Source organism: Geotrypetes seraphini, chromosome 5 (assembly GCF_902459505.1).
Source record: "Geotrypetes seraphini chromosome 5, aGeoSer1.1, whole genome shotgun sequence".
NCBI lineage: Eukaryota > Metazoa > Chordata > Amphibia > Gymnophiona > Dermophiidae > Geotrypetes > Geotrypetes seraphini.
Window position 1 is genome coordinate 174954215 of NC_047088.1, and position 14512 is coordinate 174968726.

Sequence of the window (14512 nt, forward strand, 5' to 3'; positions counted from 1 at the left end):
TCTTGTAATATAAAACTGCACAAGAATAAATTACTTCCAGGGGCCAGACATTTGTTTATTCATACTGTTTTATGCGTAGACCGCCCCACTGCATAAACATAGAAACATAGAAGATGACGGCAGAAAAGGGCCATAGCCCAACAAGTCTGCCCACTCTAATGACCTACCCCCTTTGATTTTACCTCCCTAGAGAAAGCCTATGCGTAGACAAGGTTAGGGGCAGGCTGTTGCAGGCATTACAGTTATACATAGAACAGCAAAACTCAGAGCATCTAACTTCTATACATAAGTTAGGTCACCTAAAAAGCAGGCCTAACTTGCTTATGTGAGTGGCAATCTGGTTGCCTCTTGGACACATATTTGGTGCTGCTCATTATAAATATAGAGTTGAGCACAAGTGCCGGCACTTAACTTTGTGGTGTGTGGTCGTTTTGTGTCAGGACCACAGTTGATAAACAGTTTCCAGAGCAGCTTAGAACTGGTAATGAATAAAGGTGGTAGCCCCTAGAGGATGGGAATAAATGGCAAAGGAGCTGGGTTTAGTGATACTGAGGTTTCCTGGTAGGATCCACTTGGTGCTCTATTCTCATTTTGCTAGGTGAGAGAAAGTAAAGCAAAACTCTCTGATCTTGCTCAAACCCCCATTGCATTTTTCTGTCCCTTCTATTAAGAAGAAAGAATATTTTAGGTAATTCCCCTGAAAACGCCGAAGAACTTGAAAAGGCCAGCAAGCGGAAAGAGAAAGAAGCTGCACTGTAAGTTTGTTTGTTTTTTTTTCTTTCAGCTGCAGCAGCGAGGCTGAATCTTTGGATGCCTTCCCTTTCTGTTCCTGTTTCACTAACTGTTTGGCCTTGTGACGTTGCTTAGATCTAACCTGACATTTTGCTTCCTCCAACCCTGTCTTTAAGACTGCACCTTTCAGAGAGTTTTTTTCCACTGTTTCTGTATGTGTTCTATGCTGCGTCAAAGATACAGCTGGGCAATATGTTTAATAGTAGGCATGCCTTCCTTTCAATTAACAGCAGGCTAAAAAGAATTGCAGTGTGTTTGCCTTTCTACCTCACTAAAATCAGCATCTGATACTACTGTGCTGGCAGCTGTAGATCAAAGGACATTTTTACATTGATAACTCAAAAAGCAGATGATTGTTTCAACTGTGGAAACTTTTTGAGCCAGTGAATCAGGAATCTCTCTTTAAAAGCTTGAATGGGTTTCCAGGGTTGTGTTTATGGTGATTTTCCATTGGTAAAGCTGCTCTGCTGGGAACAGGCTATCTCAGTGTCTCTCAAACCTTTTTACCTCCAGCACACTAAATGGAGCAAATGTTTTTTTGTGGCACATTATAATTGAAATTATAAAATTGCAAAACCAACAAAATTAAATTTTGAGAGTTATTTATTTAAAGTTCCTTAAGCTATGTATGGATAATTGTAAGAACAGTGAAACTAAAGTAGATAGAATAGAATTGCTAATCAGTACGATGGATGTACTTGTTTTTGAGTCCAAATTAACTCAAAATGCGGCTTGATGCAAACACGCATTTCATCATCCACCATCTGCAATTCTCTTTTTTTAAAATTTTATTTTTGTCAGAGCTGAAAATCCAAATTCCTAAAGGTAAGAAGATCCAAACGGTAACAAAACCTTGATTGATTTGTTGCTCAAGTTAGGATAACTATTGCATTAAAAAAAAAAATTACTTGCCATTAGTTTTCATGTCAAAGAATGATGCTTGTCTGGGCGGTTTTATCCTTATGCACATAGATGCTCATAACATTGACAAACTCTTGTGTGTGCAATGTACATGTCATCTATTCTAGTGTATACTTATGAAGAGAATTTTTAAAAATAAAATAAAATTCTGGAATCTCTTGTGGCACAACCGGAATCTCTTTGGGGCACACCACTGTGTCGGGGCACACAGTTTGAGAGACACTGGGCTATCTGTTGGTGTGGGAGGGGCATTTTTATTCTAAATAAATACCTTCTGTAGATAGGACAGACATGGTGCAGGTAAATTACCAGAAAATGTTAGTCACAGGCAAATCTTTTATTGGTATAAAATTAATAGGCTTTCTATTTGATTGTTTTGTACCAGGGGTTCTCAGCCCAGTCCTCGGGATACTCACCTTGAATATTCATGAGATAGATTTGCATACAATAGAAATGATACATCCCAATTTTATCTTATGAATATTCATTGTGGATATACCAAAAACCTGACTGGCTGGGTATGTCCCATAAACTGGGTTGAGAGCCCTTGCTTTATACCAAGGACATATTAAAAAAAAATTCCAGCAGAAGTTGAAGTAGCATGATTAAATAATATATTAATAGTATTCATTCTAAGATTTTACACTGAATTCATCATTCTGCTGTAGGCCTATCTCTAATTAAGGCTGAGTGATGCAAAAAGTGCAATTTGCTTCCAGTGAGTAAGTCTTCACTGTGAGACTAGACAACACTGATGCTTTCCCCATCTTGGGTTTTATTCTGAGATTTGCCTGCAGCTATGTGGAAAGTGGCAGCTGATTTTTTTTTTTTTTACAACACAAGCTCTGAGTTGGGTTATAAACCTTAATTTAAAGTTGTATAGTTGGTCATGCTAAATGCTGTAACATGGATGGGATGTTGTGCAGAATGAGACCCTGAAATGTGTTCACAGGTGCATAGAATTCCTGCTACAGAATGATGCCAATCCATCAATCCGAGACAAAGAGGGATACAACACCGTGCACTATGCGGCTGCCTATGGCCACAGGCAGTGTCTAGAGCTGGTGAGTAATGAGACGCACTGGGACTTCATCTCCATACATAAAAGCCATATATAAATTCATATTTGATAACTCACACCATGGTATTGATCACTTTGGTAATATTAAATTTTATTTTATAAAGTCATTCTTGCCCTTACATGGCCATATATATGATCTCTTATGAAATACTGGTTGATATAAAAATAGGTGACATGTGCTTTGCTGGTGGGCTTGCACAGGGGCAGAATGTAGACAGTTAGCATGTATGCGTGTTGATTATGAAATTCCTTAATCTACACATGTAAATACTTTCTTTTGCTTTACACTATTTGATTTTTCACCTCACCAAAACAGCCCAAGGCAAATGACAATTTAAATTTTACATATAATCTAGCCTTTTATAAAAGAAAATTACCATAAACCTAAAGGGGTAGCCTAATAGTGCAGTGAGCTGAGATCCTGGGGAACTGGGTTCAATTCCCACTATAGCTCCTTGTGACTCTGGGCAAGTCACTTAACCCTCTATTGCTCCAAGTAAAAAAAAAAAAAAATTACTTTAAATTGTGAGCCTTCTAGGATTCTTTTTTTTTTTTTTATAATTCTTTATTCATTTTTAAACTTTCAGCAAGTGCACAATATAAGTAATACATAGATTTACTAACATCACTTGATAAATCTATCAAGATCATAACAAATGTATATATATCTAAACCCTTCTTCCCTCCTCCCTTTCCATACAATTATTTAATTGAATCAATCTTTGTCATATTTCTTTTTTACATTTTTATTTTTATTTTTTTTTTCATTTATATAAACCCTCCCCTTTCCCTTCCAATCATAAATAATGTTAAGAAAATGGAGTTTATTCATTACAAAACAATGTCAATGGCCCCCATATTTCATTAAACCTTTTATAATTTCCATTTTGCATTGCTATTGAACGTTCCATTCTATATATGTGACATAGTGAATTCCACCAGAAATTAAAATTAAGTCTTGTGTGATCTTTCCAATTTGTAGTAATATGTTGCATGGCAACTCCTGTCATAATCAATAAAAGTTTGTTATTACTTGCCGATATCTGACTCTTTTTCCTCATAGATATGCCAAATATCACAGTATCATAAGTTAATGCTACAGGATTATCTAATAAAGAATTTATTTGATCCCAGATCGAATTCCAAAAGGCTAATATATAGGGACAGAAAAATAAAAGATGATCCAAAGTCCCTACTTCAAGCTTACAATGCCAGCATTTATTAGACATTGAACTACTTAATTTTTGTAATCTAACAGGGGTCCAAAATGCTCTATGCAAAAGAAAAAACCAAGTTTGTCTCAGAGATGCTGACAGTGTACATCTTTTTCTCCAAGACCAAATTTGTGGCCATTGAGATGCCAAAATTTGATGTTTAATCTCAATGCTCCAAATATCCCTAAGACCATTTTTAGGTTTTTTATTAACCAATTCACTAATAACTTTATACCACTGTGCGGCCTGGTGACCCAGAAAATCTGCCTGGAAGCATAAAAATTCCATGCTGTATTGAAAATTTAAAGTTTTCCATTCAGGGAACCCTGCCTGAATGGCCTGCTTCAATTGCAACCATTTATAAAATTGTGATTTATTCAGTCCAAATTTATTTTGCAATTGTGTAAACTCAAGCATCTTTCCATTTGAAATAACATCATTTAAAGTTCGTATTCCTGCATTTAACCAATGCCTCCAGACAATCTTAGTTCCGCCAATCTGAATCTTGGAGTTTAGCCATATAGATTGATTTGTCGATTTACTAATAGGAATTTCAGTTAAATTACTTACATATCTTAGAGTTTTCCATGTATCTAATAAAAGTTTATTTTCTTTATACAATCTGGGCATCTTGATACTGAGAATGTGACAAAGATGTAAAGGAGACAGGAGTTGCCATTCCAAGTATAACCAATCTGGAGTGTATTCAATGAGATTTGGGAGGACCCAATACATACCTTGACGTAAAATATAGGCCTGATAATACCTATAGAAATTTGGGAAATTTACCCCACCCTCCTTAATTGATTTCTGTAAAGATACCAAAGCAATTCTAGGTGTTTTGCCAAGCCAAACAAACTTAATAATTATTGCATTCAATTTTTTATAAAAAGAGTTCTGAAAAAATACCGGAATCATACACATTTGATAGCAAACCATAGGCAATATCATCATTTTTATGGTTTGAACTCTTCCCCACCAAGATATATGTAATGGGTTCCATTGTTCACATAATTCCGAAACCTTTTTTAATAAAAGTTTTTCATTTTCTTTTACTGTATCTTCTATTGAATTTTTAATCCAAATTCCTAAATATTTTAATCCATCCTCTTTCCATACAAAAGGAAATGAATCAAACATAGATTTTATGCAATGCACATTAAGCGAAAGAATTTCAGATTTATTCCAATTGATTTTATATCCTGAAAACATTCCAAATCTTTCAATCAATTCTAACAAACATGGTATAGTTGAACCTGGATTGCGCAGATATAATAAAATATCATCCGCATAAGCAGATAATTTGTATTCCCATTCTTTCAAGGGAATACCCTGTATCCCCTTTGTCTGATTAATAGCTATCAATAAGGGTTCTAAAACAATATCAAACAGCAAAGGAGATAATGGACATCCTTGTCTAACTCCTCTATGTAATTTAAAACTCTCAGATAAATTATTATTAATGTATAATCTTGCCATAGGGGAGCTATACAAAGTTTTAATCATTTGAACAAAACCAGGACCCACACCAAACCAATCCAAAGTCTGATACATGAATGACCATTCTACCCTATCAAAAGCTTTTTCTGCATCTAATGAAAGAGCAAAAGCTGGTTCATTCATCATTTTAATTAAATTTAATGTATGAAATGTCAATCTTGTATTGTTAGAAGAATGTTTGTTAGCAATAAAACCTGTTTGATGTACATCAATTATGTAAGGAAGAGCCTTTGCCAATCTTAATGCCAGTGTTTTAGCCATTAATTTTCCATCTACATTAATTAATGATATTGGCCTGTAATTTGAAACCATAGTGGGATCTTTATTTGGCTTTGGCAAAACAATCACCATAGATTCTGCCATAGTACTTTTAATACAACCTTTATTAAGTTGAAACTGATATAAATTTAGTAAATAGGGTAATAAAGAATTTTGAAATGTTTTATAGAATTCCACAGTAAAACCATCCCCACCTGGAGCGGATCCAACTCTAAGAGACTTCAATGCTGTTTCTAATTCTTTAAATGATATAGGTTCTTCTAAACTTCTTTTTATATGATCAGGAAGCTTTGGACCCTCAAGAAGATTTAAAAATTCCATACCTTTTTGAACTTTATCAATAGAAGACTCGGAAGAATACAACTCTTTGTAAAAAGCCAAAAATTGATTTAAAATGTTATTAGTTTGATTATGCATATTTCCTTTCTCATCTTTTATTGCACTTATTTTTATTCTTCTCTTTTTTGCTTTAAGATAATTTGCAAGTAAACTTCCTGCCTTATTAGATTTTCCATAATACAAGGTTTGCAGAGAAAACAAATCTTTCCTTGCCATTTTTGAAGAAATTTCATTATATTTGCCTTTAGCCTTTAATAAAGTTTGCAAATTTTCGTAATTCCAATCATCTATTAATTTGGATTCCAGCAATTTAATTTCTTTTTCCAAATCTGAAAATTGTTTAATAAGTTGTTTTTTAATATACGCAGAATAAGAAATAATATTACCTCTTATAGTAGCTTTAAATGCATCCCATAAGATTTCCGCATTAATATCTGCTGAGGTATTTATTTTGAAAAATTCCAAAATTTTTAACTTAATTTCTTCAAGAAAAGTTGAATCTGAAACCAATGTATTATCAAACCTCCATAATGATCTATTGTATTCATTATTATCTAGTGTAAGTGTAATCCACACTCCTCCATGATCAGACAAAATAATTGGATCAATGGAAGCTTGTGTCACTTGTTGCACTATGGAATTTGATACCAATATGTAATCAATTCTTGAAAAAGATTTATGAACTGGTGAGCAAAAAGAGAACTCCTGATCATTAAAATGAAGAATACGCCATATATCTTTCAAATTACAAGTATTCACCAAATTATCTAATCCTAATGATTTAATATTTTTGCTTGGTTTTTTATCCAAAAAAGGATCCATAACAGCATTAAAATCTCCAGCTACTATTAAATTAGAAGCAGCCAGTGGGAGTATTAATTTTTGTATATTAATAAAAAAATCATTTTGATTCTAGTTCGGGGCATAGATATTTAATAAAGTTAAAGTATTATTTCCCATTCTCATTTCCGCTCGTATCCATCTCCCTAAAGGATCAAAATCTATCATTTTAAATGAAGCTAAACATTTTGTGTTCACTAATATAGCCACTCCTGCCTTTTTCCCTATTGCGGGAGCGAAAAAACAGTGTTTCACCCAATCATCTTCTAGCTTTTTGGATTCAACCACTGATAAATGTGTCTCTTGAATATAATACACATCAGCCTGTTGCCTTTTTAAAAATGCTAACATTTTTTTCCTCTTTACTGGGTGATTAAGGCCATTAACATTGAGTGAAAAAATTTTAATCTCCATCAATCCAAATAATTTTTACAAAAGTTCTTCCAATTATTATATCTGAACAAAAAACTGAAATCATTTGAAATGAATAAACACCACCTTCATTTATATCTCCCAATCCAACATCCCTACCCCAATTATCAAATCCCTTTAACCCCCCTCCCTCTCCCACCCTTAATATTGGCTGATAAAACCTGGAACTGCACATACAAGACCAAGTAAAGCTAAACTAAAAGCTCTATACAGACTTCAATTATAAAACAATATTGTATGTAATAATCATATGTATTTTTATAAATAATTTATGTAATATTCTCAAAATATTAAAAAATCAAAATAAGAAACTAAATAAAGATCTTCCACTCATTATAAATGATAAAAAAGAATGTGAAACTCTATATGTCTGCTAAAAGTATCAGACTTGTAAGAAACCTATAAATGAAAATTAAGCATTAATAATATATTTTCCTTTTTTTTTAAAATTATTGTTATTATTTATTTTTAAATACATATATTCCCCTTAAATATTCTCAAAGAAGCCTACTAAACCTTAAACTAGAGTCCCTTGAAAATCTTTGCTAACTGAAATCTTTTGTACTGAATTTTTATCAAAACCTCCATTAACTCATCATAACCTATGATCTAAATCTGCCACTATAAGCTCTGTATATTAATATCTTATCTTCATGAATATATTGTAATAACATATATCAGATATTCTAATATCTTATTAAGATATGTAACAGCAAAGGAACAATTCATTTCAACTTTAAAGTCATCCTTTGAGAAAGAGATATTAAATGCTCACAGAGAAACAAACTGCCTTTTTCATCAGCATTCCATTTCACAGTTTCCATTCAAAATAAACAGAGCCAAACTGTCAGTTAGCAGATTCTCAAATATATTAAAGATGAATAACAAATAAAATCAAATAAAAACCAAGAAGAATCAACTCCAACTCCAGGAAGTGAATAAGTCAAATTAAATTGACTTCGGCTGCTCCCTTTGATTTAAAAATATTTCCAACTTCACAGGTTCATCAAAGCTCATAATTTTGTTGTCAATAGTTATTTTCATAATCACAGGGTATATCAGGCCAAATCTAGCTCCGATGTCTCTTAACTTCGGTCTCATGTCTAGAAATTTTTTCCTTTTATCTGCCGTTGTTTTAGCGAAATCAGGAACAATATGGACTTTGGCATCCTGACATATTAAATTTGCATGTTCTTTAGCCATTCTTAACACCTCTAAAACTTGCTGGTGTCTTAGCAACTTGAAAATTATGGGGCGAGGACCTTTTAAAGTATCCAGTCTTTTCATTGGTATGCGATGTGCACGTTCAACTTCTATCGGGTAATTGGATTTGAGGGGCAGGACTTTCATCAAAAAATTTTCCACAAATGAAACCGGATTATTTTTCTCCACCCCTTCCGGTACGCCCAAAAGTCTCAAATTACTCCGTCTCATGCGATTCTGGCAATCCTCGACTTCTCTGGTGAGTGTAAAGATTTTTTCTCTGTCCAGTTTATATTGCCTTTTTTCTGCTTCAAAACTGTCCATTCTCATTTCCATTTTTGTTGTTTTAATCTCCAGCACTTCTGTTCTTTTATTTAAAGTCATTACTTCTTCCTGTATTTCATCCAGCTTTTTGGCATTTTTTAGAAGAATTTCTTTTATCTCTTGTATTTCTTTCCAGAAATCAATGTCACTTTTCTCTCTTGACAACGGACACTTTGAGGGTGTTGCCGGCTCTGGCTTAGATCTCTTAACACTGCCAGTATTAGAAATCCCCATTTCAGACTTGTTTTGTTTTCCTGAAGCCATCACGTTGTATTTTCCTTCGTTTCTTCCGTTAAAATGAAAATTTTATTTCAGTATTTTATGTCATTAATGTCTGTATGTACAGAGCCTCTGCCCTACCCGACCATCCTCGTGCACTCCCAAGCCACGCCCCGCCTTCTAGGATTCTATAAATGGTGCTTAAAGTTGCGTGGGTAAATTTGAGCATGTGCCCAATTTGTGCACATAATTTAATTGAGTAATAAGCCAATTAGCGATTGGGTACTAACATTCAATTTTTGGCACTAATTGCTAAGGGCTATTCTATAATGGTGCATGCACAAATCTTTTAGTGTGTAACTGAAAAGACGGCAAGGCCATGGAAAGGGTTTTCAGTAATGGTGCATGCAATATTGCATAGCAAAAAGAAAGAAGAAATACCTCACTAATGCAAACAGTACAGCTATCAGTAGAGCTATCAGGGACTATACTGAAAAATATAACATTTTTTTGAAAACTTTTCTTTCCTAGTGAGGTAGATAAATTATTGAACGCCCCTTATACATTCAACTCAGGGCATTGTTTATAGAATTGCACTTGGTGCTCATTTTTTAATGCCCACATTTGGGTGTCATTTACTGAATCTAGTCCATAATGTGTATAGCGCTGCGTACATTTAATAGTACTATAGTTAAATAGTAGTACACTTCCCCCTCCGAATCCGCTGTTTTAGCATCCACAGATTCGGTTATTCACGACTTTTTGGGGAAAAAAAGCTTCATTTTGGGCCTTCCGCCCGGCATCCCGGCCTTACCTGGTGGTCTAGCGGGCTTTTGGGGCAGGAGCGATCTTCCTACGCTCCTGCCCCGTGCAGATCGCCAATAGGAAATGGCTGCCGTGAGCTCCCGTTGTAGTCTCTTTTCTATCTTCTTTCTTTGCTTTCCTTAACTTTTTGCATAATTCAATTGTAAATGGCTTAGTAGCAGCATCGTACATTCAGCGGTGTATCAAGTCTCTATAATAAAATAAAATCTAGTGGCATGTACATTTACACCGGTCAGTATTTTATATAAATGGTCATTTATGTGCATATATGGTTACATCTGTAGATAAATTATCTGCAAACTAGATGTGCATATAACATATGCCCTTCCATATAAACTTAGCCTCTAGCTGTCTAATACATTCTCAGAGTTGCTTAGGGGTATATCAGAATTTAATTTTCAGATCATGCGTCTCTTCTTCAAAGCGACTGGCTCAGTACAATGTTTGATCACAGTATTTCAACTGACCTCTCTCAATGATCAGGGGTGCAAATCCCACCCATAATTTGTACTTTTGACTATGTGGGAAGTTTATGAAATTATGATTGCTTATTGTAATAGTACAGATTTAGAAATTGAGGTAATACCTACCAAGACCTCAATTTTATTGGGGTTCTCTTTGGAAGGGGGGGGGGGGTGTTTTTTGCCAGTTTCCTGCATTGGAAATCTGATTAGTAATCTGATTAAAGTCCAGTAAGCTCCACCTGTGGGTGTGCCGTGAGATGCCAGGGAGAAGGAGAGGCACAGGCTAACTTGCCTACAAGACATCTCTCTTGTGGCGAGAGGCACGTCCTATAGGCAGTGAGCCAGTGCCAGCACCTCTCCTCTGCGCCTCTTCTCTTCCAACATACTTAATCCCCCTCCTTCCCGGCGGCTCAGGGCCCCATCTGAAGGGCCTTTACTCATGCACAGATGTTGACACATTGACATTCTTGCATTTCCAGATGCTCTCGAACTGCGGCTCCCAGTTTAGTGTGCTGTGGCTTCAGAAAGTTTGCGAGACACTGGCATAGTCTGTGCAGGTCAGGATAAACTTCAGCACAGCTTAGTCAGAGAGTCCTGGAGGAGAGATGAGAAGCACTGTGTGTGCCTGGTAGCACTATAGAAATAATACATTGTTGTTGTATACATATAATGTAATGTAATGTAATGTAATTTATTTCTTATATACCGCTACATCCGTTAGGTTCTAAGCGGTTTACAGAAAATATACATTAAGATTAGAAATAAGAAAGGTACTTGGAAAATTCCCTTACTGTCCCGAAGGCTCACAATCTAACTAAAGTACCTGGAGGGTAATAGAGAAGTGAAAAGTAGAGTTAGAGGAAAAATAAAAATAAAATAAACATTTTAACAAGACAGCATTGATCTAAATACTTTGGAAGGTAGAGGAGAGGAGAGAAAGGAATAGAAGCAGAATGGGTCAGCGTCATTGATGAAGTGGAGCAAGTAAGTTTAGGAGGAGCGATTGACGTTTCCAGAAAGGGCTTCTTCAGGGAAGAGACTTGGCCGACAGTCCCAGGATGCCTATGTCTCCTCCCCTGCGATGTTCTCCCATCCATGCATTCCCTCCCAGACACACTGCCCGTGCCCCAGCCGCTCCAAGCTGCTAAAGCTCCACTCAGGTAGGCTAAGTTTATCTTGGAACCCTGGTAAAATTATGAGAGTGGAAATCAGGGCCCAATGTGGCCTGAATGTGCTGCATATTGAAAAGCAGAACTTTAACTCTGCGACCTAGCCATGGCCAAACGGTTTGTGCTGCCTTTTCAGAGATAGTCTAGTGCACACTGTGGCCCTGTGGGAGCAGGCCACAGGAAAGAAATCTTGACCCTAAGGACTGATTGATATTGTTTGTGTTTATTTTTTTGCCCCTGTGAAAGGGGCAGACTACCCTTTCCCTGCCCTTTAATACATTTTGTTTTACGTTGAAAACCACTGTCTGACTGTGGTTTATCAAGGCTTCAGGCTCACCCTCCCTCACACTACTACAATCCCAAATATTCAAATTGCATTCCATTCTCGTTATTTACGCGTTCCTGATGCTTGATTTTGCATATCTGCCGCTGCATCATTTGCTACCAGTATTCCACATTAGCGCTGCTTTGTTCACATATTTACGAACAAACTCTTTAAAACAACTGCTTTCTTTGCTTCCACTTTCACCTCGTGGTCAGGCGTTTGCATCCAGATATGACCCCCAAGTGTCTGAAGAGTGAATTACAGGTTCTCCAAGTGCTGTCCCATGCTGGAACCTAATCCTATGTTCTCAATAGGATCCATTGTTCACTTTTTGTGGTTTTGAGGCACATGATGTGTATTGCTGGAACCTAATCTCTATTTTCCCATAGACTCAGCATATCGTTATTCACGATTTTGCGGTCCATAAATATTTTTTATGGACCGCAATATTTTTTATGGAACCATACTACTGTGAATAACGAGAACAGACTGTTAGCTGTGTACTCTGGAAAGAATTCTACACATTTGATTATTGTGCCCTAATAAAGTACTTATGGCTCCTTTTACTAAGGTGCGCTAGTGTTTTTAGCAAGCGCTAAATGAAAAATACTAACACAAGCTCTATGGAGGCGTTAGCGTTTAGCACGTGCAGTATTGTAGTGAGTTCTAAAACCACTAGCGCACCTTGGTAAATGGAGCCCTTATTTTAATTAACCACCTTATCATTGTTAAAGCAGAAACAAATGAAGTACAATGAATTCCATATTGCGATCCCCTAATGGAATTACAATTAAAATAAAAACATAATTATTTCCATTTGGTGAAGAAATTTGTGTGTGGTAATTTAATTTATTTAAATTTATATTCCATTATTGATAAGCATCATAGCAATGCACAACAGTATAAAACAATAATCATTTCAGACAAAATCAGAAACTAAATGATGTTAGAGAGGAGATGCTACGTGATGCAAGGTTCCACATTAGGAGTCACCTGTCCAGGAAAAGGATCAAGGTGTCATCGTTGATAATACCCTCTTCTTAGTGTGCAGCAGCAGCTAAGAAAGAATATTAGGAATCATTAGGAAAAGAATGGAAAACAAAAATGAAAATGTTATAATGTTTTTATATCATTCCATGGAGTTATTGCACCTCGAATGCTGTGTGCAATTCTGGTCACCACATTAAAAAAAATAAATAAATAAATAAAAAAAAGTAACAGAAAAGGTACAGAGAAGGGCAACAAAATGATAAAGGGAATGGGACAACTTCCAAAGGCTACAGTGGCTAGGGCTCTTCAGCTTGGAGAAGAGTTGGCTATCAGAAGAGAGAGATCACTGGAGAAGGACATGTTTGGGAAGATCGAAGGACCCAGGTGAAGAGGATGACCATGGAGATGATAACACTGGAGGACCTTTCTGGACTAGCACAAAACCAATTTCTTTTTAGATCTGCAATTCATCAAGTCGCTAGGACTTAAACACGAGTCGATGGCACCTAACAACAACATAAAATACTGAGTGGAGTGAAATGGGTAGATGTGAATCACTTGTTTACTCTTTCCAAAAATACTAGAATTCCAGGGGGCATGCAATAAAGCTACTTAACATATACCGTATTTTCACGCATATAACGCGCGCGTTATACGCGTTTTTACCTACCGCGCATACCCCTCGCGCGTTATATGCGTGAGCGCGGTATACAAAAGTTTTAAAACATAGTTCCCACCCCGCCAGACGCCCGATTCACCCCCCCAGCAGGACCGCTCGCACCCCCACCCCGAACGACCGCTCGCACGCGCTCCCACCTGCACCCGCATCCACGATGGGAGCAAGAGGGAGCCCAAGCCCTCTTGCCCGGTCGACTCCCCGACGTCCGATACATCCCCCCCCCCCCCCCGGCAGGACCGCCGACTTCCCGACAATATCGGGCCAGAAGGGAGCCCAAACCCTCCTGGCCACGGCGACCCCCTAACCCCACCCCGCACTACATTACGGGCAGGAGGGATCCCCGGCCCTCCTGCCCTCGACGCAAACCCCCCTCCCCCCCAACGACCGCCCCCCCCCCAAGAACCTCCGACCGCCCCCCAGCCGACCCGCGATCCCCCTGGCGACCCCCACGACCCCCCCACCCACCTTCCCCGTACCTTTGGTAGTTGGCCGGACAGACGGGAGCCAAACCCGCCTGTCCGGCAGGCAGCCAACGAAGGAATGAGGCCGGATTGGCCCATCCATCCTAAAGCTCCGCCTACTGGTGGGGCCTAAGGCGCGTGGGCCAATCAGAATAGGCCCTGGAGCCTTAGGTCCCACCTGGGGGCGCGGCCTGAGGCACATGGTCGGGTTGGGCCCATGTGCCTCAGGCCGCGCCCCCAGGTGGGACCTAAGGCTCCAGGGCCTATTCTGATTGGCCCACGCGCCTTAGGCCCCACCAGTAGGCGGAGCTTTAGGATGGATGGGCCAATCCGGCCTCATTCCTTCGTTGGCTGCCTGCCGGACAGGCGGGTTTGGCTCCCGTCTGTCCGGCCAACTACCAAAGGTACGGGGAAGGGGGGTGGGGGGTTCGTGGGGGTCGCCAGGGGGGTCGCGG

The 14512-nt window shown here is 37.9% G+C and overlaps 1 protein-coding gene across 13 annotated transcripts in view; it reads left to right on the forward strand.

Moving 5' to 3' along the window:
- ANKRD44 (ankyrin repeat domain 44) overlaps nt 1-14512 on the forward strand; it is a 417689-nt gene that overhangs the window by 299435 nt on the left and 103742 nt on the right. For 5 of the 13 annotated variants that reach the window (XM_033944467.1, XM_033944476.1, XM_033944478.1 and 2 more), the window contains exons 15-16: nt 675-755; nt 2666-2777. In XM_033944467.1, the coding sequence (XP_033800358.1) occupies nt 675-755; nt 2666-2777 (193 nt within the window). Of the gene's footprint in view, nt 1-671; nt 756-2665; nt 2778-14512 lie in introns of all 13 variants that reach the window. The other 8 variants (XM_033944466.1, XM_033944475.1, XM_033944468.1 and 5 more) reach the window with 2 other exon arrangements.